Source organism: Acomys minous (assembly GCF_964271855.1).
Source record: "Acomys minous genome assembly, chromosome: 8".
Lineage (NCBI taxonomy): Eukaryota > Metazoa > Chordata > Mammalia > Rodentia > Muridae > Acomys > Acomys minous.
The window spans coordinates 38,219,953-38,246,352 of NC_140489.1; the positions used below are offsets into that span (position 1 = coordinate 38,219,953).

General features: G+C 45.0%; 2 protein-coding genes across 5 annotated transcripts in view; both read left to right on the plus strand.

Moving 5' to 3' along the window:
- The first annotated feature begins 559 nt into the window (after positions 1-559).
- On the plus strand, positions 560-15,613 carry LOC311602941 (retinol dehydrogenase 11-like). 2 transcript variants are annotated; one of them, XM_084791605.1, is made up of 7 exons: positions 560-580; positions 4,023-4,141; positions 4,898-5,053; positions 5,848-5,952; positions 6,900-7,109; positions 9,505-9,694; positions 13,592-15,613. In XM_084791605.1, exons 1-7 carry the CDS (start codon positions 576-578, stop codon positions 13,695-13,697), a joined length of 891 nt encoding a protein of 296 aa, XP_084647731.1. In that variant the 5' UTR covers positions 560-575; the 3' UTR covers positions 13,698-15,613. The 2 variants fall into 2 exon arrangements, with proteins under 2 accessions (XP_084647731.1, XP_084647730.1); XM_084791604.1 differs by lacking the exon at positions 560-580 and adding an exon at positions 837-991.
- A 1,999-nt stretch (positions 15,614-17,612) lies between these two features.
- The window catches only part of RDH11 (retinol dehydrogenase 11), a 31,829-nt gene continuing 23,041 nt past the window's right edge, over positions 17,613-26,400 (plus strand). For 2 of the 3 annotated variants that reach the window (XM_084791610.1, XM_084791609.1), the window contains exon 1: positions 17,613-17,884. The gene's annotated coding sequence lies outside the window, so the exon portion shown is untranslated. Of the gene's footprint in view, positions 17,885-18,426; positions 18,508-26,400 lie in introns of all 3 variants that reach the window. The other variant, XM_084791608.1, reaches the window with a different exon arrangement.

The following is a 26,400-nucleotide window of genomic DNA, read 5'->3' on the forward strand; positions in this document are numbered from 1 at the left end:
TCCATCTTTGCCTCTGTTCTCTTATCTTCCAGATTCCCACAGAACATCCCACTGAGCTCTCAACACTCAGTGGGAGTCTTTTTCTTAATCCTGGGCTTGGGCTGGGGAACAAGTCAGGGTCAAGGTGCTCTTTCCCTGGCCCTTTTACCATGCCCTGATCCCTTTGGTGGTAGGGGGAAGTCTTTCTTTCCTCTGTGCACTTCTGTGTTGATGTACTTTAATCTCACCTCCCCTGAGGTCTCTGCTCAAATGTGGTTTTCTCAAAGTAGCCCTTACTCATCTCTAGAGCAGAAGAGCCCTGCCTGTTGTCAACTGCCAAAGCGCTTTCTCTTCTCCACAACCTTCCGGCAATATCCGGAACAATATGTGACACAATCACTCAAAAAAAATTATTTATTTTATTCTCAAATAACCATCAAGTTCTTGGGAAACTGTGATGGATCTTATCCTAGCTCAAAGTAGACAAAGGTAGCCTTCTGAGGAAGGACGTCTTCCACCTCACCAACTGTCAGACTAACAGCTCCTGTCCTGTGAAATGGGCTCAGAATATTTTCCAGATGCTATTTCTCAGACAAATGTGGTAATTTCCTTATAATGATTAGGGGAAATTGAACTGGACTTTGGCCCTGGGAGATAGCCAGCTGGGGTGGTTTTCAAGGCAGAAGGGTGGTTCAGCGATCCCACATGGCTGGACCCTGGACCATTTGAGACTGCTGCTCCAGTGCTCGTTTTTCAACTTCACATAGTGCTCAGAAGCATCACCCTGAATGAATGTATGGCGGCCGCCCAATCCTGGACTACACTTCCCATAGGGCTTTGCTCCTGGGCGGTTGCAATTGAACAGGGGTGTGTCAAGGAAAAATAAAAGCCATAGTCAGTGAGCCGCTTTGGACCTTCAATCCTGACTGCCCTACGGTGGTGTTAAGATGGTTGGGATCCTGCTATTGCTCTCTCTTCCCTTCATCGTGTACTTGGCCAAGCCAAAAATCAGGTCTGTGAGAACGTTGCCTTTCTTGCCAGGTCGTCCCACTGAAGCTCTTCTCCATCGCCCCCATTCTCCTAAAGGAAGACTAGGAAAACTCCAAGAGGAGTCCTTCAGTTAGCCAAAATCTGCAGTTTGGTAGACTTCAGGCGAGATGCCAGACCCTGGGTAGTCGTGGAAGGGCTGCGGTCCCCAGCAACCTGCCTTGCTCTCTCTGGCCTGCCTTATTTCCTCTTGCACCACCTGCTTCTGGCCCCGGCGAGCCTCAGAGCATAGCACGGGATGCTATTTCCTCTACCCCAACTCTTTGGACCAGCCTTTGTCCAGTTATTTGCTTCCAGCCCTTGAAATACTTATAGAACGACTGCACTTTTTGCTGTCTGAACCCGGTACCAGTGTTATGTGTGGCCCCACTGCATACCGTCTTGGGCTGTTGTTCGCAGTCACTTATCTGTCCAGGTGTTAGAGAGAATTGAACGGGGGGAGAGTGCTTTCTTTTGCCTTTGGAGCAAGGGTGGGTGTGTTTGCCTGAATTAGATTCCTAAGGCCCAGGAGAGGAAGGACAGGGTGAAGGAAGGCAAACTAGTCTCTGGACCAGGTGTGTCAGATCAGCCCAAAGCTAACCACAAACATGGGAGGTTCAGTGGCTGGCTACACAAGGGGCAGCCCATTGATTGGCTCAGAGTAAATCATCAGGAGTGGTGGTGGACTAGGAAAAAACAAAAAACAAAACAAACCCCCCCCCCATAAAACCTGCCTCCTTCTTTCTGGGCATATGGCCAGAGTTCCTATTGGACCCGAGGCTGTGCCAGACCCTCTGGTCATTTCTTAACATATTAAGTGGTTTATCAAGACTGGCTTCCCACTCTTTTTTAACTTTCCTTCTTTTTCTGGTGGCCTTCTTCCATTTGTTTTGTTTTGTTTTGTTTTCCTTTCTGAATACTCCCTGGCCCCACTTGTAGGCACACATGGGCCTTGTCCTCCGACGAAAACATATTTCTTTCTACCATAAGATCTTCACATCCACATAGAATCAGATCAAAATCTGAACCAGAACTGTGTCCAGCAAAATGTGTCTGAGAAGAGAACCCCGGTGAGCTAGCGTGTGAGAATGGGGCCAGAGCTGGGCTTTCAGGGTTGTCTGTCTCTTTTGGTTTTGCTGATTACCGAGAAAGAGGCAATTACTGGTCCCCAGGATTCGTCAGGGTTGAAGCTCAGCCTGAAGGGCTGTGAGAGGCAGAGCAAGGGCCCTTGATCCCTGAGGAGAGAGGTTCAGCTGTGCACCCCATGTTAGTTTACCTAAAGCAGTGGCTTCTTGCAGTCAACAAGTTCAGTGGACTAGGTTGAAATGTTCTTTAAGTCAACAGATCCTTTTAGTCCCGAGACTGTTGAGAAGAGAAGAGGGAAACTGGGGGAGAGGGAGGGGGAGGGGGTCATGTTTGTGCCTCATTCGTTTGGAAAGGCTGTTGTCCAACATGCAGCGGAGGCACGAGGACTCCAGTTAGACAGACACAGCGCGGAACCTCACTCGGCCTGTGTAACCCTGTTCTGCTGTTGTTGTTGTTGTTGTATTAATATTGTGTGGCCGTGGTAACCAAACACAGGCCTTTGCACATGTTATGTACATACTTTTACTCTGAGCTACATTCTTAAATATATTTAACATTTTCTATTTAATGTATATGAGTGCTCCATCTGCATGTACACCTGCATGCCAGAAGATGGCATCAAATCCCAGAATAAAGATATTTGGGAGGCGCTATGTGGTCGCTGGGAATTGAACTCAGGACCTCTGGAAGAGCAGATAGTGCCCTTAACCACCGAGCCATCTCTCTATCCTCCCCGCCCCCAATGTATTTTTTAAAAATGTGTGAGTGTGCTATCTTTTTCTTACTTTTGACCTAGATTCTAAGCTTATGATTTCTACTCTTTGAATTGGATTAGCCATTCTTAAGATTATAAAATGCTAATTGTCATGTATTGGCATGCAATGACCAATTTTCTTCTGCTTGATTGAGTGTTATGATTTCCTGAGCCAAAAATGCCTGATGTGAAGCTCAGCCTGAAGTCAGATGCCTGACCAACCAAACACCCATCTAGAACTTGTACTTTGGGAAGTAGATGTAACTTTTTTTGATTGTTTGTTTCAGTTCTTTGAGATAGCATCTCTCTACATCACCCTGGCTGTCCAGAAATTCACCATGTAGACCAGGTTAGCCTTTAACTCACAAAGATCTGCCTGCCACCCAAGTGCTAGGTTAAAGGTGAGAGCCACCACGCCCTGCACAATCTAATTTCTGTCTTTAAAATGCTATCACTTTTTGTCCTTAAGCAAGAGCATACATTTTTTGTTTTCTTTTTTGAGACAGTTGTTCTGTAGTCCAGGCTGGCCTTGAACTCGATTCATCTATCTTCTGAGTAATAAGATTGTACCTGGCTTAAGAGCAGAAGACTATCTTCTTTATTTATTTATTTTTTTTACCTTTTGTTGTTGTTGTTGTGTTGTTTTGTTTTTCAAGACAGGGTTTCTCTGTGTAGCCCTGGGTGTCCTGGACTCACTGTAGACCAGGCTGGCCTTGAATTCATAGTGATCCATCTGCCTCTGCCTTCCGAGTGCTGCGATTAAACGTGTGTGCCACCATCGCCTGGCTATTTTTTTACTTTTTAATATTTATTTATTGTGATAAGTTATTTAGTGTATGCTGGGGTGGGTGCATACGTGTGTACCATGGCATATATGTGGAGGCAGGAGGAGAGCTTTCAAGAGTTGATTCTCACTTTCTATCATGTAGGTCCCAGATTTATACTGAAGTTGGCAGGCTTAGAGGCATGTGTGCTTAACTGCTAAGGCATCTTGCTGGCCTTGTCATTTCTTTTTTCTTTTTTTTTTCCTTGTCATTTTTTAACTTAAGCTTATAAAAGGAGAACACTGAAAGAAATAAAAGCAAACTCAGCCTATCGATTGGAAGGTGGATGGAGTCTCAGGAGCCCTCAGCAGGAGTGGATAATGTAAAACTGATATGTTTTCTTATGTCTCTAGGAAAATACTGGCCGGTGGGGTGTGTACCTCTAATGTCCAGCTTCCTGGGAAAGTAGCCATAGTAACCGGTGGTAACGCAGGCATTGGGAAGGAGACAGCTAAAGACCTGGCCCGAAGAGGCAAGTACACTCTGTTTCTTAACAATTAAACTTTATTATACAACCCAACGAGCATACACAAGAAGGAAAAGAAAGGTTAAAGGGACAAAAGAGTGAACCTTCCGGTATCCGTTCCACAGGTGTCTCTCTGTCGCGCATGCTGGTCTGGCCCGGTTGCTCTCCTCGCACTCTCTCCTTGCCTCAACTTGTTTTTCTTCTCCCCACCTTCCCAGTCACATGCAAAGGGCGGTCTCCTTCTCCCTTTGAGGGTCAATTAGGAAAACAATAGCCACGGTGGGGTTCCCAGGTCAGCTTCCTGAATTCCAAGCCCAGGAAGGCTCCAAACAGTCTGTCACAAGGTATTCATGGGGTGCCCCAAGGGTAAAGCCCACCAAGATTGCTTCCACCTGTGACAAAGCTTAATCTTTTCCACAGTACACCTGCTCCCAACACGCCCATGCTGATATTTTGCTCCTTACAGTGCCCAATGTGTCTTCCCAGATTTGGAATGTAAGAGCACTCCAAGTATCTCATTAATCCCCTGGCATAGTCTCAATCTAGTATGATGCTCTACACATTATGGGCACCTGACACAAAACTTAAAAACCAGCAAGTGTCATTTTTGTCTTTCGCTAATTTGCTTCAGATACCACCATTGTGATGTAAGGGACAAAGATCCCTGTGTTGTAAAACATCAGGGGCATTCGGCATCTGTGTTCATTCTCTCAAACCAGTTGCAAACAGAACTGACCATTTTTGCTCTCATCTGGTTGACAGGAGCCCGCGTGTATTTAGCTTGCCGGGATGTGCAAAAGGGGGAACAGGTGGCTAGCGAGATCCAAGCCACCACAGGGAACAATCAGGTCCTGGTACGGAAACTGGACCTAGCTGATACTAAGTCTATTCGAGCCTTTGCCCAGGACTTCTTAGCTGGTAAGTGGAGACAAAGATGATATTCTGATCACTGGGACATGACTTATGTCAAAGGGACGTCTTTAGGATGCAGAAACAAAACAGAGAGCCTGTTTTAGTTACTTTTCTATCGCTATGGCGAGACACCATGACCAAGGCAACGTATAAAAGAAAGTGTTTAATTTGGGGTTCACAGTCCCAGAAGACCAGAGCCTATGACCACATGTTGTCCTCTGACCACACGTATTCCATGTCATGTATTCTCTCACCCAGATAAATAAATGCAATAACATTTGGTTTTTTCAGAAAGCTGTGGTATCTCACCGAAAGGACGTGTGCCCCAACCCCATCACCCGGGGATCAGACCTCCTTAAGAAAAACAACTGCCACCCTTAGGAGTTTACAGTCGTAAATTACAAGTCACACAAGGAAATGAACCACAAGAGAGAGGTAGCAGGTTTCTCTTAGGGCCTGAATCCAATAACTGTGGGTGCTCTTGAAACATCCTTCTCATCCTATTGCGAGAGGCTGATGGAACCCTTCCCCCTAAAACAATGAGCAAGGAGCTTTTGGAGAGCCTGGACATGTTATTCTGTGGTGGACAATGGAATTTTGCCCTCTAAAACTATGTGAGATCAGCCCAAGTCTTGCAATTAAAAAACAAAACAAAAAACAGTACGAAGTCCCTGGAGGGGTTAGGGGCAAAGAGTAAAGTCTTACTTCCCTGCTTTCATTTCTCCTCCTTGGAGGCTTAGGCCTGGCTTTCGAGGAGGGTTTCTGAGATGTGAGCACCATGGCCTTTTCTCTTCCCGCAGAGGAAGAGTGCCTCCATATTCTAGTCAACAATGCAGGAGTGGTGACGTTCCCCTACTCCAAGACCGCAGATGGCTTTGAGATGCACTTCGGGGTCAACCACTTGGGTGAGAAATCTGTCTCCATTCCAAAGCAAAAGGGAACCTAAACCTCTCAGAGAATGCAGGAGTCAGCTCGAACTTTCTCTGTGGCATCTCTGGGGCTCAGGGCTGTAGTCAACCATGCTTGTAGAATAAATAGTTGAGAACTGTCTGAAAGTAGAGGACTCATCCTGAGGCGTGTACGTGTGTGTATGTGTGTTTGTGTGTGTGTGTGTGTGTGTGTGTGTGTGTGTGTGTGTGTGTGTGTGTGTATTTATGTGTGTGTCTGTGCTGGTGTGCACTATATGTATACGTACATCTGCAGAAGCTGATGAAAGCATCAGAATTTCTGGGGCTGGAGTTATGGGCAGCTGTGGGCTTCCACATATGGGTACTAGGACCCAAACTTGGGTCCTCTGAAAGAGCAGATGCACTCGTAACTGTGGAGCCTTCTCTCTAACCCCTCTCTTATAAAATCTGTCATTCAGGTTTGGTTTGTGTTGGGGATCTGTTTGAACAGCTTGATTACACTGAGGCCTGAGTTGCTTTTCTCAGGAGTGATCTTTGTGGTCAGCATTAGGAAGAGGCCAAGTTCATTTGTTTTGGGGACAAGGTCTTGCTGTGCAGCCCCAACTACCTTCCAATGTAATCTTCTTGCCTTAGCCTCCTGAGTGCTGAGGTTACACGTGTGTGCAGTGTCTGTTCTCCAAGAGTCATGGTAGCCTCTGCCGAAACGAAACAGGACTCGTAGCCTTAGCACAGACACGCCTCGGATAAGTGTGTCTCATGGCTTTGGCTGTTTCTGGGTCCTTGAATCCCTGCTGGACAGTTTTCTAGTTTATAGAGTGCCACCTCACCTGTCACAGCTGCCACAGCAGCTACCTCCCTCCCGTATCTGAGCTCTGCTTGCCACTGTGCATCTCATCCCGACATGGGCGCCCAATAGCCCTGTCAGTCCTGCTTTCTCTCAACAGGTCACTTCCTCTTGACACATTTGCTGCTGGAGAAGCTGAAAGAATCGGCCCCATCAAGGGTGGTTAATGTGTCCTCTTTATCACACTGTGTGGGAAAGATCCACTTCCATAACCTGCAGGGTGAGAAGTTCTACAATGGAGGTCTGGCTTACTGCCACAGCAAACTCGCCAACATTCTCTTCACTCAGGAGCTGGCCAGGAGGCTGAAAGGTGAGTAACGGGAGTGGGCAGTCTGAGACACAGGAGTCAGCAGGAAATAGTGAGAAGCCACAGAGTGGTAACACTTTTCACCTGGACTGGGCCTGCTTCCATGAGTATGACTGGCTGTGGTGTGAGTAAGTAGCCCCCATGAACAGTGCAGGTGGCTGGCTGGGGACAGGGCAATCCTGACTTTGAATCTGAAGACTTCACGTCACTGCTTCCTGCTGTGTGACCTGTAGCAAGTGTCTGTGATTTCCAAGATTTAGTTCCTCCTAGGGACAGTCAGAACTTTTCCACAGCTTATTAGAACCCATTAAGTCCTCCCAAGCAAGGCAGGGTTTTCACTCCTAGTGACAAGCGAGACGGTTCTTAATAATGGTCATCAGTATAAAACATGCGCTGGGATTGGTGGACAGGGGGAGGAGGCATCTCTCTGATAGCAAAGGGACAAATAAGGGACTGGAGAGATGGCTCAGCAGTTAGAGCACTTGTTGCTCTTGTAAAGGACCCAGGGTCAGTTCTCAGCATCCATGTGGTGGCTCGTCCATCTGCAATTCTACTTCTAGGAGATCTTGTACCTTCTGCTGACCTCCTTGGGTACCAGACACACACACACATGGTGTGCTTAAATGCATGCAGGCAACCCACTCATAACTAGATATTTTTTAAGGCAAGAAATAAAAGGGAAAGATATGCCTGAGAAACAGAATTTCTAGTCACAAGTAAACAGAGGTTGTTAGCATGGCCTCTGTGGGTTTCTAATATTGAGAAAGGGGTGGGCGGGCGATGCTTCAGAGTTGAGCAAGACAGAACTGAAGTTCAAACAATCCGGAGCTTCAGCGTCACTGTTGGAACTGGGTAATCAAGCTACATGGACAGCTGCAAAACTGCAAGATAAGAGGAAGGAAGCTGGCAGTCAACCCAGGCCCAGTGCCCACTCTGTGCTGGCGTGAGGGCATCCTTCATCGGATCAGGATGGACAAGGAGAAACGATAGTAAGACCTACCAAAGGGCTGGCTGGCTAGGGAGCGAGATGGTGCAGAGGTAGGGAGATGCTTCCAGTGTGAGAGCTGGGCACAAGCAGAGTGTCCACTGGTGAGGGAGCCCCGGCAGCTGTGGGAAAACAGTGGTATACAGAGGAACCGGTCTGCGCGAGAGGATTGGTCATTCATCTGTAGACGTGCACCCCATGGCCTAGTTTGAGCTTTAGGATGAAATACAGGTTCAGGCACTTCCTTTATTTGGTTTACATCTAGTTGGGGAGAGAACTGTTAACAAGGGTTTGCACAACCAACACATGCAAAGTCACTCTAGTTATAGGTGAATCACAGTCACTTTAAGAAGTTCTAATAGATTAGAAGTACACAGAACTAAGAACAAAAAGCCTCCATTAACCCCCAGTTCTTCAAATGACCACTGTCAGCAGCTGCCACTCATTTTCCTGCACATTTGCTCTGTGTGTGTGTGTGTGTGTGTGTGTGTGAGAGAGAGAGAGAGAGAGAGAGAGAGAGAGAGAGAGAGAGAGGGAGAGAGAGAACAAGATCCCTGTGGTCTTTTCCATGTAATGAATATAAATTACCCCCATTTAAAGGACTAGTTTGGGGTGTAGGTTTATGTGATCACATAGCAGTTAAGAGGACTTGCTGCTCTTCCAGAGGATCTGAAATCAGTCCTTGCCTCTAACTCCAGCTCCATGGGGATCTTCTGGCCTCTGCACACACACACACACACACACACACACACACACACACACACACACACACACATATACACATAAATAAAACAGAAACAAGTCATTCCTAAAATTGTTCCAGCCGAATAGTGGTGGCACATACCTTTAACCCAGCACTCGGGAGGTGGAGGTGTGCTGATTTCTAAGTCTGAGGCCTAGTCTGCAGAGCAAGTTCCAGGACAGCCAAGGCCTAACTTGAAAAACAAAAACAACAAACAACAACAAAAAGTGTGAGCACCAAAACTTGTCAGATGGGAGCACAGGGAGCCGTGAGGATTCTAAGGTTTGGTGTTTGGGTAGAAAGTGATGTGTGAGGACATCCAGAAATGAGCCAAAGTACCTTAAGGTTTAAGGACGTTGGAAGAGGCCTGGGGCCATGGAAGGCAGCAGAAAAGAAGCCTAAGAGGGAGGGATGGGGGTGGCCCACAACCTGGAGAGCTGCAAAGAGGTTAGGGCGTGGCTCTGCCACCCTAGAGCAGCAAAAAGCCGCTCCCAACCCAAGAGTGAACTGTGCAGCTCAAATGTGTCACACTGAGGAGTGCATGTGATGCCACCAGGAGCACGGAGTCCGTCTGTGGGGGTCCTGTGTGCCTTCACAAGCTTTGCCCTCTCTGTCTAGTTGGTAAAACCAAATCTTGTCTCTCTTCTTGACATGGCACCTGCCTCCACCAGGCTCTGGAGTGACGACGTATTCCGTCCACCCTGGAACAATCTATACTGAATTGTGTCGGAACTCCCCTCTCCTGAGATTGCTGTGGCAGATTTTCAACTTCCTCCTCAAGACACCTCAAGAGGGAGCCCAGACGAGCCTGTACTGTGCCTTAACAGAAGGTCTTGAGAGCCTTAGTGGCAGTCACTTCAGGTATGAAGGCATCTGTTTTTCAAATGAGTAGTTACTGCTTGGGTTGGGTACTATAGTATCCCAGAGTTGGAGAGACAGTTACGTTAACACAGGCTGCTCTTCCAGAGTACCTGGGTTCTGTCCTCAGCACCCAGAAAAAACTGTCTGTAGTTCCAGGGAATCTGACATTGCCCTCTGGCCACTATGGGCACCAGGCATGTACGTAGTTCGCAGACATGCATGCAGATATGTATCCACGCATATAAAATAAGAGCAATGAATTTAAATTTTTAATACATGTCCTAAAATAGCTTTTGTTTTTTGTCTCTATATGATTTCTGTTTTAAAAGAGAATTTGAACAAATGTGATGTAATCAGTAAATTGCTTAAATAAGAGAGAGAGAGAGAGAGAGAGAGAGAGAGAGAGAGAGAGAGAGAGAGGGAATTTGACCTGTTCACATTGATTTTGGCACCTGCTGGGTTTGTTTTTATTTTTATTCCATTTTTAATACTAATAATTGCGGTTTTTTCTGTTTTTGTTTTCTCATGTCAACCCTGTGTTCTTCTCTTTTTGGACCCCAACTTCTGTTGGTTTTTAATTTGTACTCCTCTCTTATCTTCAGGCTGGAAATAGTACCAATTCCCTTTTATTTTATTATTTTATCAGTGCTGGGGATGGAACCTGGGCCTCTTGCTAAGGCAGGTGCTCTATCGCTGCTATATCCCCTGTCCAATTTTTGTTTTTTGGGTATGTTTGTATGTCTGAAGGGGCACACAGCAGTCAGTAATTTTAACCACTGAGCCATCTCTCCAGCCCCAAAAGAAACTACTTGAGAGGAGGCAGTTTTTATCAGGACAGTAATAGAAGGGTTACAGAGAGAGAAGTCAGGTGAAGACAGAAGGAGCCAGAAAATGAGAAGGAGCCAGAAGATGAAAGCAGATTGCTGAGTTAGTTTGAGGCCAAGCAGAGCAATTCCGGGCTGAGAGAGACACCAGATCAAGTAAGCCAGCTAGGAGAAGAGTTTGAGCCAGAGCAGCTGAGTTGAAGCAGCCAGGCCAGAGCTCAGAAAGGACAAGTAAGGGTGAGCTTTTTAAGCAGTAAGTCTCAGAGGTTGAAAACGTTCTAGGCCTAGGTTAGATTATGGAGGCTAGAAGCTTCCAGGACTAGGCCTAGGTTAGCAGAAGGAGACAGTTAGCCTCCCAGACCATAACTGAGCCAGGAGAATGAAAATCAATTTTACAGGTGGGACACAGAGAATGACAGTATTTCTCTTTGGTTCGAGATGTGCCATGAAAGCTAGGGTACCTGGTCAGAGAGCCCCAGGGACCCACTTGTCTCAGACGCCCTGCATGGGATTACAAGCATGTCACCACATGCTTGCAAGGCTTGTTCTTCACCAACTAGGCTAATCTCCCAGCCCTAGTTTCTATTTACTTACTTATTTTTTGCTGTGTAGCTCAGACTGGTCCCATGCTCACAATCTGCCTGCCTCTGCCTCTGCCTCAGCTTTTATTGTGGAAACTTTTGAACATATGTCAGAGAGTAAATAGCATATTAACTCCTTATATGCCCACTATCCAGGTTCAGCTGTCAATAACCAATGGCCAAACCTGCCCCTTTCTCATCCTTAGCTCATCATCATATTTTTATAAAGAAAATCACATGTGTCAAAGATTAAATATATGTCTTACTCCCACCTTCATGATATTGTTGAAATAACCCCATTTTAGAGAAGAGGCTGTGGATAGTATTAGATTGAAAAGATAGATGTAGCCAATCTTTGCTACTTTGTGGATTCTTCTTTTTCCTACCTTTTATCCACACCCTGACGCCCAGTTTCATCCTTATCAGTAAATAGGAGAGAAAGGAGAGAGAGAGAGAGAGAGAGAGAGAGAGAGAGAGAGAGAGAGAGAGAGAGAGATCCTTGAGTCTAATTTCTTTTTTCTTGTTTCTTCTTTGAGCACAGTTACTAACAAACTACAACCAACTCTCCTGAATGACCCAACAAAAATCCAACAACTCTATTGGGGCCTTAGCATTTATATACCCTCTGACAAATTGCCAGAGTCCCAAATGTCACACAATAGTGGAAACTTATCTACACCTGGCAAAAGCACACCTCTGCTAGAGCACGAGGCAAACCATAGTCAGCTGTGCAGTCTGAAGCAGCCCCACAGCCCCACACTTGGGCTTAAGACAAAAACATATTCTTATAATATTTCTGCGTTTTTAAAAGAAACCCAAAGTCCAGAATTCTTGCTGCAGAAAGAGGAGTACAGATGACAAAAGGCTAATAATGTCAGGCTTGTGGAGGAGCCACAGAAATTGGCTCAACAGAGAGGCAGAATATGATTGTGCCTTAGGGGGGCAGGAAAAGAAAAACAAAGCATTTATTCTTTTTTAATGAATGAATAAGTAACCCAGTAAGATACAGAGATTCTGGTTCAAGTAATGACAACCGGAATGAAAAATGGAGCTTCCGTGAGAGAGGCCTGCCTTTTTAGTGGATGCTTAATTGAGTGTGGCAGGGGTATCACCCCGATGGAGAACCACTGTCCTGGGGGACAAAGCCAGGACAAAGGACAAGAGAATCCCAATTTGAACATGTTCTAGAGGGGGTAGGGAGGTTGCGCAGTTGGGAAACACTTTGGTTTGTCCAGAGTTCCTTTGTTCATGTTCCCACCAGCATTTCTTGAAGGATGGTTAGATGAAATGATTCTTAATCGCCAGCACATCTCATACGTGGACCTAAGTTCAGTCCTCAGCACCCACGGAAAGGTCAAGGGCAGTGGTACACACCTGTAACCCCAGGACTGGGAGGGGAGAGACAGGATGATCTTTGAGGCTTGCTGGCCAGCCAGTCTAGCTGAATTGGTGACCTATGGTTCAGCGAGAGACCCTGTCCTAACAATAAGGTGGAGAGTGAGTGATTGGGGAAGTCATTTGACATAAACCTCTGCCTTCCTCATACACAAATACACATATGCACATGTACACATGTGAACATGCATGGTGTAGACACATGTAGTCACACACAAAATGTATTAGATGCAGAGGATATAAAATGAATAAAAGACTTGTCCTTGAAAGAATTTTCTAGGTGGTACGGAGTTTGGGTGTCTGTCCTGCAGAGTTATTGTAATGCAGAGCAGGCATGTGACTACCTTTCTGTGCCTTGAATGTATTTCCAACACAACGGTGTTGAAAATTGAAATCATCAAGACCATGGACTATTGCTGCCATTAGTACAGAGTGGGTTTGGTATCGTGAAAGTGGTTTGTCCCTCCTGCTCGCTTTTACAGTTTTTGTTCTTCCTCTCTTTCTCTCTCCATGTCCCCACACAGTGTGCCACGCAGCGCTCAACCACTGAGCTAGCTCCCCAACCTTCTTCACTCATGTAACAGTGCCTTCTGCAGCCAGTGTGAACAGCAGGGGTGTGGCTCCTGAGACATCAGGCCTCAGTGTAAGCAGATGGACCTGTACAGGCGTCTGGAGTACAGGCACTGACTGATAGAGTTACACATGGACGTAGATCACATTATATAACAGACAACACATCCTGATCAGAAATAGCATAGTGGGAGGATAGAAATATTTTCTTGGGGAAAAGAGTGGCGAATAGTCTGGATGCCGTGGCGTGTATCTGAAATCAGAGCATTTTGTGGGGAGGGCAGTGAGGCAGAAGGAGGCAGAGTCTGAAGCCAGGCTAAGCCACAGAGCAAGCACTCCAGGCCTGCCTGGGTGATACAGACAGATACAAGCAAAAGAAAATGAAGAAATAGCACTGTCCCTGTAAAGCTCCCTGGGGACCTGTGAGCTCTAGATTGTTTTCTAGCATAGCCTTTATACCATGCAAAGAAAAAAAAAATCCATTTTCAATCCCTGTGTTTCAAGACTCTCTGTTTCTTCCCTCCCAGCGACTGCCACTTGGGATGGGTCTCTAGGCAAGCTCGTAATGAGACAATAGCCAGGCGGCTGTGGGATGTCAGCTGTGACCTGCTGGGCCTCCCGATGGATTGGTAAGTGGTGGTTTGGACTTAAAAGAAGATTGGAGAAAGAAAAAAAAAAAAGAAGAAGAAGAAGATTGGAGAAAAAGATGATTGTTCTTCAAAGCGGCCAAAACCTTGAACACAAAGCACAGAACGTCCAGCCTTGCCTGCTTGGCCTCCCTCCAGTTAAACCCCGGCACACTGCCGGTTCCTCAAAACATCTTGAGTTTGTATTGACTGACTTTGTTCCTGCTCCTGCCAGCATTCCTAGTGCTGTCACCAACAGAGGACCCTCATAGGACCTACACAGCTTCTATTTTTCTTTGGAAACCTGCTCCTACCTAGGCCCGTGCCTAAGTATTAGGATTGGTGCATGGCAATGTGGGTTAGGTGGAGGTTCTCCCAGCCAAGCAGCCTTTCTCTGAAGAACTCCATTGTAACCTCAGCAGGGTCCAGTGAGCTGGCTCAAGAGCAAGCCTCTGCACCCCAAGATCTGGATCCTCAAGGAAAGTCTTCACTAAATCTGGCAGTCTGAAGCTTTTGCTGCTGAAACACTTTCCCACATTCAGACCACCGAGGAGCTTCCTTCTCTAGGAAGTTTGTGGAATTTGAAGGGCAGAAATAAAAATAAAGCCAAGTTGTCATTTTGCTTCTGTTTCTCAGCCAAGTAAGTAGGTAAAAAAAGGAACATTATGAGGCTGTAGGTCACTTAGCTTCAGTTACTGACGCCAGATCCATGGAGGCCTCTTTTTTGTGTGCCTTAGCTACTCTTAGAAAACTAGAAGAGAAAAGGACAGGCCTTTTCATTGTTAGCATGCTGATTTTGTGCGTCTTCTTGTGCATTCATGCAGTTGAGGGTGTTCCCACAAAATTCTCAGCAGCCACAAAGGAAAACCCCTAAATCAGACTGTACGATAAACAGCCGGAGACGATGCAAAGCACTCTGGAGTCTTTGGTAAATGAGTCCGGTTGTAAAGTGAGGGGGCCCTGTAAGTGTGGTGATTGGTCACTGAGCAGCACAGATGCAGCAGGGAAGACGTTGAAGGAAAGAAAACTCTTGGGAGGTGATGCAGGAGACTGCAGGGACCAGGATCTAAAGCCACAGCCAAAGGCAGTAACAGGCAGGAAAAAGTCCAAAGCACAAGAGCGAAAAATTACCAAGTCTTTATTTAGAAAATTTATCCTAAGGACTGATGCTGGGAATTACAGTCAGTTTCTTAAACTTTCAGACCAGTTCTTATATTAGCTTAACAAGATGCCAACTTCGGGCAGGGGTCGGGCGGGGGGCATGTGGAGAGATGGGATGGCTTAGCATTGGCTGATGTTCCAGAGGACCCTGGTTCAAATACCGGGACCCACATGGTGTAGCTCTCAATGTATAACCTCAGGTCTAGAGCATCCAACACCCTCATCTACCTCCCTGGGCGCTGCAGGAACGCAGGCTCCCACACATAAATAAATCTGCAAAATAATAAAAATTTTGAAAGATGTCAATTCCAGGAGGGAGGATGAATGTTTTCCTGCCTGGCGTGTGTGAGGCCCTGGGTTTGATCTCAGCACTGCAAAAGAAAGAGATAGCTTCAATTTCCTACAATTCTGCACTCTATTGTACAGCTTTCATGAAAAGCAATTCAGGTAAAGGCGTCAGAACCCCTCGTGCTCCTATCCTTTGTTTGGAGGATGCTATTCTAAGAGAGCTTGCCATTTTCTTGGCCTGACAATTATATTTCAAGCTTGACTATGTAAGACTGGTGGACCACAATCTTTAACTTGTAATGTAATATTTGTAAATTAATAATATTTGTGAGCTTGTTCTGACCAATAAACTATACATTTAAAAGTTAATTTATGGGTAAGCTGGAAAACTTTTGACAAAGCAGTGAATAACTGAATTAAATTTTACTGAATTTATATTCACCTGTCAATGAAAATAAAGGTTCTTTTCCATTATCACGTTTTTAGTTCCAGATTTTTAAGAATTAAAAGTTTAATTGTAGTTAAGAGAAAACTCTTATAGTTAGCAGCTATTTCCCATTTTAGTGGCTGTGTGTGTCCCAGAATCATTATAGGACAACTGAAACTCATGTGCCCATAGTTTGGGTTGTGGTCATTGGACAAATCATCAAATCATCTATTTCGCACTTATCTTATATGCCACTGTCCTAAAGCCACTGTTCCCACATCTTTGGGTCATGGCTGGCCTTCTTTTTGTACCTATTTATTTCTGTGACAGATAAATAGAAGACGGGGTTGAAGAGATGGCACAGCTCTTAGGATCACATACTATTCTTACAGTGCATGGCAGGCAGCTCACAACCACCCTTAACTTCTGCTCTAGAGGATTCAGCGCCCTCTCCTGGGCTCCAGAGGCACACATTGTTCACACACACCTGCCCCACCCCACTAGCCCCCCATGAGTCTTAATTTTATATTTTATTTTTGAGGCAGTTTTTCTCCATGTGACCCTGGCTGTCCTGGAACTTACTCTGTCGACTAGGCTGTCCTTGAACTCAGAGATCCATCTGCTTCTGCCTCCCAAGTGCTGGGATTAAAATCATGTGCCCCCCCCAGGCTATCTTTTAATTTTATACTAAAAAGAAATGAAAGACTTGGCACCACTCTTTTCTTCCTTTAATAATTCATTCATATTACATCTCAATAGTTATCCCATCCCTTGTATCCTCCCATTCATCCCTCCCTCCTGCTTTCCCCCTATTCCCCTCCCCTATGACTGTGACTGAGGAGCGCCTCCTCCCGCTGTATATGCTCATAGGGTATCAAGTCTCTTCTTGATAGCCTGCTATCCTTCCTCTGAGTGTTTGGCACCACTCTTAACAACATCAGACGTTGTCATCTCTGCACAATGCATATCACATTTTATTTGTTGAATTCATTGGCCTCAAAGACAAAACTCACTAGGAACCTGTTTCCACACACAATGTGGAAGATGTTATGTAGGACTTTGCTTACACCCTCGGCCCCGTATATATCTTTCCATGGTCCCAGGCAAACTTTTGAGAGTGGGCTCTTAATGCAAACCATGCCATCAATATACATAGGAACTTCTCATACGCATCAAGGCCAGGAAGGACTTCATAATTGTTGATATATTTCACTTAATGGAAGACCTGGTAAAAATGCATCTGCCTTCCACACAAACAAACCACCCAAGAGCAGAGACAAACTCTATTTTGACCGACTTATGGCTTAGTCTTTGCGCAATGCCTGTGGTTAACCTGTTGTGAATGAGAACCAGAGGCAGGCTAAGGAGCTAGAGTGTGTGTGTGTGTGTGTGTGTGTGTGTGTGTGTGTGTGTGTGTGTGTGTGTGTGTGTGTGTGTGTGTGTGTGTGTGTGTGTGTGTGTGTGTGTGTGTGTGTGTGTGTGTGTGTGTGTGTGTGTGTGTGTGTGTGTGTGTGTGTGTGTGTGTGTGTGTGTGTGTGTGTGTGTGTGTGTGTGTTGGGATCACGGGGCCCACTTTTAGGTTTAACATCCAAGGGCAAGCAGGATAGGCCCCTGATAGGATGCTATCTCTCAAGGTCGGAGAGTGAACATTTGGTCGAGATATGAGCTCAAGTCAGGTGGGAGAACGAACTAAGACGACAAGGAGGATGACAACAAGGGGTTTTGCTTTCCTGTCACTGCCCAACAGGGCTCTATTCCCTCAGTGGCAAGGCATGACCGCCCTCCCTCATTTGACTACAACCCCCAGCATGCACTGCAGGACCGGCGGGCCGGGGTGAGGCGGCCGCAGCGCCCGTCCCGCGGGACCCCTCAGGCCCTTCGCCTTGGTACCTCCCCAGTGCCCACTGACTGTGTCTAGGTCGGAGACAGACGCTCTCCCCCTGCGCGGCGCTGCGCCCTCGAAGTAGTCCGGACTCTTCCCCGCCCAGGCTTTCCGTCAGGCTTTGGCGCCCGGCGGCCGCGCGGTGACAGCGGGAGGGGGGCCCCTGGCTCGGAGGACCCCGGAAGCGCCTGGTTCCGGGCTGCCGAGGTGCGGCGGTCGCAATGATGGCTTCGGGCCTGGGGCTGGGCAGCTGATCGCTGAGGTGGGAGTGGGCCCTGTGCCCGGAATCTCAGTGGCCGCCGCTCACACGCAGCCTGCGCCATGGCCACCTCCGCCGCCTCCTCGGAGCACTTCGAGAAGCTGCACGAGATCTTCCGTGGCCTCCTAGAAGACCTACGAGGGGTGCCGGAGCGGCTGCTGGGGACCGCGGGGACCGGTGAGGCGGGGGCGGGAGCAAACCGGGAGAACTCAGCTGAGTGCCGCCGGGCTCCTCCCCGCTTCCCAATGGGGTACACCCTGTGCTGCTGTCCGACCCCCGGCGCCCAGGGTCTCCTACAGCCACTTGGGGTGCCTGGGGGGCATGCAAAGGGATAGACATTAGGATGTCCGTCTCCTAAGGAGCCTCCTATGTCCTATCCCCCCAAATTCTCCCTTATGCCTCTCCCAGCAGCACGGGGTTTTGGGGGTAGGGCGGGACGCGGTTCTTAAGTCTGCAGTGCTATTTCAGTAAGACGACTTTTTAAAAGTCATAAGATTTGGGGTTGGGGATGTAGGAGTTCGATAGTTTCGTAGGCAGTTCTCTAAAAAAATAATTCTAATCATAGAGTTTAGCTTATAGGTTGAGACAGTGCGGGAGGGGAGGGGAGTAAAACAGCCACATTGAAGAGGAACCGTAATGTCTCACTTTAAGACTCTTGGACGCTATAGGGGAAATCAGTAAGGAACATAAGCAGCTGAGTAATGTGGATTTCATTTTAGAAGCCAGGCCGCGGTAGCTGGATAGAGGATGTGAGGATGATGTAAGAGGCTGTGTTAGGAGCTTCCGTGGCAGTTGACTAGGTAAGCATGGGCATCTGGACAGTGAGCATGAACTCCAACAGGTGGCTCCCAGGCAGAGGTTGATGAGACCGGTGGATATGGGTAGGAAGAAAGACGGAAGAGGGTCCGTGTTTTCTCACGTGACCAGTTGATGGCATGAACTCTGGCTCTAGCTAGAGGAGCAGACTCCTTTAAGTTGTAGATGAGAATGCCTACCTGTAGATTAGAGATAACTGGGTATTCTACATCTAGCCCGACAAAATATTTTTCTTCCATTAAAAATGTTATAAAGTGAGAGGCAGAGGCAGGTGGATCTCTGTGAGTTCAAGGCCAGCCTGGTCAACAAAGCCAGAACAGCCAGGGCCAAAGCAGAAGAAACCCTGTCTCGGAAAAAAAAAAATGTGAAGAAATTAATATAGTAAAACCCAAGGGTTTGCCCTTAAAAATAATGTCTGGCCTGGTGTGGTGGCACATGCCTGTAATCCCAGCACTCTGGAGGCAGAAGCAGGCGGATCACTGTGAGTTCGAGGCCAGCGTGGTCTACAAAGTGAGTCCAGGACAGCCAAGAGTATCACAGAGAAACCCTGTCTCAAAAAACCAGTTGCGGCTGCTGCTGTTGCTGCGGCTTCGCATTCCACCCTCGACCTGGCCTCAGGATCCTTCTCTGGCTCCAATTCCTGGCAGCTTCTGTTCTTGAATCTTGGCTCCTCTCACTCCAGGGCACTCCGCAACCAGCTGTTTTAAGCAGTTCCCAGAATCTTACTTAAATCTGAGAGCCACCAGAGCACAGCCTGCTGGGAGATGTAGTTCTGGGGCGGGTGGGGCTTAAGGAAAGATCAGTGCTTTGCCTTTCACTGGCAGAGAGAATCTGGGGAAACTTGAGCCCCCCCTTCCACCCGGCAGCCCCCCCCAGCACTATATCTTCCAGATAGAGTTTGTTAAACTTTATCATCAGACTTCATGAAAGCCATACATAGCTACACACTCTTATAATCCAAGTCATTTGGCAGGCTGAAACAGGACGATAACTTCAGCCTACAAGTTCAAGACCAGCCTAAACCGCACATCAAGACCCTGTGTCAAAAAAAAAAAAAAAAAGTAAGCAGGTAAACAAACAAAAAACCCCGAGACCTGATGGTGCGTGAAATATGTGTGAATTAAAGTGAAAGATTAGGGATCCGAGAGATGGCTAAGTGGGTAAAAGCACTTCCCGTGCAAGCCTGTGGACCTGAGTCTAATACCCAGAGCCCATGTAGAAGCCAGATGTGGTAGCTCAGGCCAGAAGAGGCAGCTGCCAGCTGTAGCCACAGTAATCCTAATGCAGAATGGAACCTAGAAGCTCGGAGTCCAGGTGGCCTGGAGGAACCTTAACTGCCACAGAATCAAAGAGATACATACTTACCTCAAAGAGAAGGCAAAAGGAGACTTTACTCCTGAAAATTTTCTCTCTGTTTTCCATATGCATGTCCCTGGAAATCCCAAAATAAATAAGCAGGGACATGGCCCAGCAGGTATCAGCAACAACAAATAGCCACTGATGACCTGAGCTCGGTTCCCAGATCCCACAAGCTGACTCCTCAGAGTTATCCTGTGACCTCCAACACGTGCCGTAGCACACACATTCCTGCCGGTACATACATACAATTAAATAAGCAAAAATTTAAATACATATAAGAAATAGGATGAAGTGGGGGTGGCTGAAGGGCGTGGGGCCGGTAGCGTCCTGATCTTTGATCTGTGTGCTAGAACACAGGCTCGCTCACTGTGAACACCCATTGAGTCAGACTCTTTTGATTTGGGCATTTTGCGTGCGCGCTTTATGTTATATTTCGACAAAATCACCACGTCCAATGACATGTCAAGAGAAGGGCATAGAGCTAGATTTAGAGTCCCGGCGTGCCTCCCAGTTCATCATCCATCAAACTCGTGGTCCTGGGCAAGTTATCCAGCTTTTCTGCTATCTCAGTTTACTCCCTTATCCAATGGGAGTGATTGTCACTTGTGAACCTCCGCAAAGACCCTCTGTCCCCCTCACCTCCGGTAATTAATAGGTCAGCCAGACTCATGGGATGACACAGCAGTGGGGCCTGTGGAGGTCATGCTCTGTGAAACAGAGCCAGGAAGCTGCTCTCTGATTTGACCTCTGTTGAGAATTTGTCAAATGGGTCACACTGCTGTAGTTGATGTCATCACTGTCCTAAATAAATCCTTTCTATTAGCTTGAAACACTGTCTGAATGGTCTTCCTGGTGGGCACCCCACAACATGCCTGCCTGGTGCCTACAGAGGCCAGAAGAAGGTGCCAGATTCCTTGGAACTGTGAGCCACCACGCAAGTGCTGGAAACCCAACCCCGTTCCTCTACAAATGATCTTAGCCACTGGATCATCTCTTCGGCCCCTACGTTTTACTTTTTTAAAGGATGAATTAATCACAATACTCACAAGGCTGAAACGAGGATCACTTGGACTGCAGATTTGGAATCCAGCCTAGACAACAATAGTAAAATTACATCTTTAAAGATGCATTGGTTTTGTGACAACTATATCACAAATAAAAATACAATTCATTGATTAAAAATAAAAATCTTGTTCAAGGCCAGCCTGGTCTACAAAGTGAGTCCAAGACAACCAAGCCTACACAGAGAAACCCTGTCTCAAAAAACCAATAAATAAATAAATAATTTAAAAAATCTTTAGGAGGTTTAGAGAGATAGCTCAGCAGGTAAGCGCACTTTCTTCTTCTTGAGGCTACCCAACTCCAGTTCCCAGCAGCCGCTCACAACCACGTACAACTCCGGCTCCAGGATCGCTGATACCCTTTTCTGGCCTCCACCGACACCCACATGCGAGTGGCATACAGGACACACTGACACAGATACATACAAATAAATTTTTAAAATAAAGTTTTAATAACACAACAAAAAACCACAAGAGGTTTATGCTAGAAAGGTGTCTTGGCAGGCAAAGCTCTTGTCACCCAAGCCTGCCAGCCCGAGGTTGAACCCTAGCACCCACATAAAGTAGAGGAAAAGAACTTGGGGAAAGCTGTCCTCTGACCTCTATTGACACACACAACAATAAGAACATAAATGACCAGACTCAAATGCCTTCATGAACATTTAGCATGAGAACAACCATGGCTGTTTCACAGAGAAACAAAAGGCCAAATTCACCAGAGTCACACAGCCTCAGGGCCCAGTCTCTTGGCTACTGAGAAGGACCTCTACCTGTGTCCCCTTCTCCTCAGTCTCAAAAGGCCAAGTAACCTCCATGTCGCTTTCTTGAACAACAGACCACACAAAAGTGGCACCATGCAGCCTTCTAGGTTCAGATTTAGGAGTCTTCCTGTCTTATAGTGGATGTAAACATGTTTTTTAATTGATCCTAAATTTGATTGTATTTTGGTTATTTTAATGCTTTCAACTTATTCTCCGACTGGGCTCATTATGCAAAGGGAAGATAAAATTATGGAATGGATTTCTTAGCACATAAACAAAGTCAAAAATTGAAGACATACATAGAAACATTTCTGAATTAATTATAAAAGGTAGAATAAGACTGTGTCAGCAGGCTGGAATTGTAGTGCCTCTTACTACTGCCGAGATTATGTCATTGTGGATAATTAATGAAGACTGACAAAGAGCTTATAGAAACTGCTTGGGAGAAATTAATAAAAATATCCAAAAAGCAACACATACAGTTTATAAAAATAACTAATTAGATTCTTCATGTATGTGAAGAGAACACCAATTCCAGAGGCATCAGCATTCTATACTGATACAAACAAGATGGGAATGGCAGGTTATAAGTCAGATAAAATAACCAAGGTGCTCATACCTCAGTTCAAAAATCAGAATTGTATGCAATCCTTATGGTGCTGTTAGATTTTCCTGAATCTCTTAATATAATTAATGACTCTTAATATGCAGAAAGAGTTATTTTGCATATAGAAACTGCTGAATTTATTCCTGGTAGCTCAGAATTGACTTTGTTATTTATGGAATTGCAACAGGCCATCAGAAGTAGAAACTATCCCTTGTATACTACTCATATTCGGTCTCATACATGTTTACCAGGTCCACTGGCACAAGGAAATGAGGAAACTGACTAATTACTAATAAGAAATGTCTTATGAGCCTCAAAACTTCATGAAAAGCATCATGTTAATAGTAAAGGTTTAAAGAAAAAAATCTCTTAACACTTGGCACCAAGCCAAAGAAATCGTTTTAAAATATTCTGTGTGTTCTCTCTCTGTATAACCAAACCATTGCCTGCTGGAAGTAACCCTAGGGGTACCAAAAGGAATGAAATTTAGCAGATGGACATGTTTCATCACACCATTGAAACGTACTCAGGGTTACAATGGGCAACTGCTTTAAGTTCTGAAAAGGCTGAGTGTGTAATTACACATGTACTGGAAATAATGGCAATTATGGGGATACCTGCACAAATTAAGGCTGACAATGCTCCTGCATATGTATCTAATAAGATGAATTTTTTTTGCATTTTATAATATAAAGGACATTGCTGGTATACCTCACAATCATGTAGGACAAGCATTTACAGAAAGAGCTAATCGTACCTTAAAAGAGATGTTTATTAAACAAAAAGGAAGGATAAAGCCCCTCAGGAATGGATTAAATAATGCTTTGTTGACTCTGAATTTTCTTAATGTTGATGAAAAAGAAACAGCAGTTGAGACACATTGGATTATAGAAAAAACTGAGGAACTAGGCCAACCAATACACTATAAAGATCTGTTGATAATGGAATGGAAACCTGCCATAGTTTTGAGATGGAGACATGGTTATGCTTATTTATCTACAAGAACTGAAACAATATGGTTACCAATAAAGCTATAAAGATTAGATCTGACCAGGAAAGACCTCCTACGATCTGAAACATGAATATGTTCGCATAGCAAGGGAATCTTATGGGCTACCTGGTCCTCATGACATGCCATTCTTTCTAAGGCATGGCTATTACAGCTCAAACAGATGTATAAAGTTGATGCCTACACTTGCTCAAAAATAAGGCAGAAATGTATCTATAGACGATTTTGCACCTTGCATATTCCATATAGGTATACATATAGAAATGTACCTATACCCTATACTAATACTTTTAAAAGTTCGTTTATTTTCAGAGCAAAAGACCAGATAATATTTTTTTTTAATCAAGTAGCCCAGGTGAATCAGCCTCACAGACTCCCTCAGCTACCGTGTTCTTAACAATTTGCATGAATATCAACTTCAAAAGGGCTAGCCCAAATGATCAATCCCAAAAAAGACTGGACACACACACACACACACACACACACACACACACACACACACACACACACACAAATACAGCTAGCTTTTCCCTTTTCCAGCACTTGGCTAACATCCTCAATTTCTAAGGGTGCCCAAAAGATGTTTTTACTTACCCCCAGACAACAAAAAGTAATTCTAAGAACATAACATCCTCACTTCCAATAGGCGGGGCAGGTGTTTTTGGTGGATTATCAATGTTTGTTGTTGTCTGGGGATGTTGGTTATAAATTAGTAAAGGTTACATTTAGGGATTTCTTTTTTTCTCCTCACTTTTCTTTCTTTTTATCCTATCTAGAGTTAGGGAAAAGGAGAAATAAATAATGATAAAAGGGGAGATATAGAACTGGGTGTAGTGGCGCACACCTTTAATCCCAGCATTTGGGAGGCAGAGGGAGGAGGATTTCTGAGTTCAAGGCCAGCCTGTCTCTACAAAGCGAGTCCTGGATAGCCAAAGCTACACAGAGAAATCCTGTCTCAAAAACAAAACAAAACAAACGAGGGCATATAGAATTATAGGATAAACAGTAGATTATTGAATCTACTAGCCTCAAATATTTTACATTGGTATTATATATTGATAGAAATTTAAGATTATTTTGTCCAACTTTTGCAACTTATTTGAAAATGGGATGTAAAGTTATTGTCTTATGAAAGCTAACTATTGCAAACTGTTCAGGATGGTTGGAGAGGCAAGTTAGTAGTTAGCCACCTATAAATCTTACTTGTGGTCTTGTTAGATACTAGTTTAGTTAATTACAGAAATAAGCTTTATTTGGTCTCTTGTATATGTTTTCAAGGTTAAGCAGATAGTACATAGCTAGAAACAAGCAGTGTTTATCTATTTATATATACTGAGATAGATATATAAATCTAGATGAATCAAATAATAGATAGATAGATAGATAGATAGATAGATAGATAGATAGATAGATACTATAATAAATAAGTAGATGGTCTTCAAACACTTTAGAGGTCTATAGAATATGGCATTTAGTAATAAAGGGCTTTTCTGACAGAGAGACACATCTGCTCCTGGTAGCTCCAATATACTTCAATGAATATGATGAGCATCAAAGAAACAAACGTGGCCAAATGGCCACTGGACTAAAAAACTGTTCTTATCTCTACTGCCGATAGCAGACTGACTGTCCAAACTATGAACAAGCATAACACTGGGAAACTGACTGTCCAGCTTTGCAGAGACTAGATGGGCTAGTCCTTCAAAATTCCTGCTTCACGGAAAAGCCTGTCAGTTAATCTGGGCCAGCGGACTGAAGATTGGATGCCCTAATGGTTCAGAAAAAATTCTGGTGACTGTCCAGGCAGTCAACTGTCCCTGTTGTGTCTACACTTTTGGAACTTCTTTGCCTGCACTTCCTACATATTAGATAATATTTCCTTCTTAAGGTTCTGATGGGGTTGAAGATTAGATAGCTATGGCATTACTACAGTTAAGCTTTAGTTATTTAAGAGATAAAGATGCACTTTTAGACTGATAAATGTAAGCTTTGATAAGAAAGTGATTTAAGGAAACATTGGACATTGGGACAGGACTCACAAGTATAGGATAAATAGTAGAATACTTTGGCCGAGATTGTCAAATACAAATGGCCGGACCTTGTAAATGTAACTTTTACTGGGTAATTCTCATAATTGTTCTTATTGTGTGTACTTTAGTTTTAATAGAAAGGGGGCTAGGTGGTGGAGGTAAACATGATTTTGTTTTTAATCCCAAGTGTGGGATGTTAAACAGACTTGTGTGAGGGTGTGCAGACTTATGAGAGAACAGGTGATGTTTGTCCACTGGAAGAGGTACTGCTTCTTTCAGGGGCATGGTCTTTGACAGCTGATAAACATCCTAGTATGGACTCTGCGAAGGTATATGTATGTATACATGCCCAAAACAAGAGGCTGAGTGTTTTTGGTCTTGGAATTGTTTCCTATTGTTTGAGGTGCTCCTAGAGAGAACCATTCCAGCGAACGCTTTGAGGTTCCAGCTGCTGCTCCAGGTTATGGCTGCTGCAGTTGCAGTCACCTTTGCTGAATTTCTGGTTTGCTGTTTAAAGGCTCTGCTGAAATCCTGACTATGAAATATGGAATCATTCCAAGAAACTGCGTCTAAAAATATCTACTTCTCCTGTTCCCATTAATCTCTTTTCTCCCCTATCTAGGATAGGTGGGTTGGAAGGGAGGTATAAGCTTTAAAGAACACCGAAAAAAGTAGGTTTGAAAAAGTTTAAAGCCTACACTGTCTCTTGACTGTCACTCCTGGAAACCAATGACATTTTATCAGAAAGTCAACAAACAAGACCTACATGCATAGCTAAAATTATATTCCATTATGTATGGACATCATCAGTTTCCTATTGCCTTAGTTTTTGCTTATAATTAACATATGCAAAGGAGTTTGTAAATCACAAAAAAATCCCCAAATTATGAGAAGAAAACGGATAGTAGGAGAAATAAGAGGAAGAGGAGGAAGAGGAGGAGGAAATGACCAACCTGCATTCTGAGGAGGACCATAGAGAGATCTTGAGACTGTGAGGAGAGAGCAGCCCTGGCGAAGCTCAGTCTAGTGATTCCTGCCAAAACTTGAGAC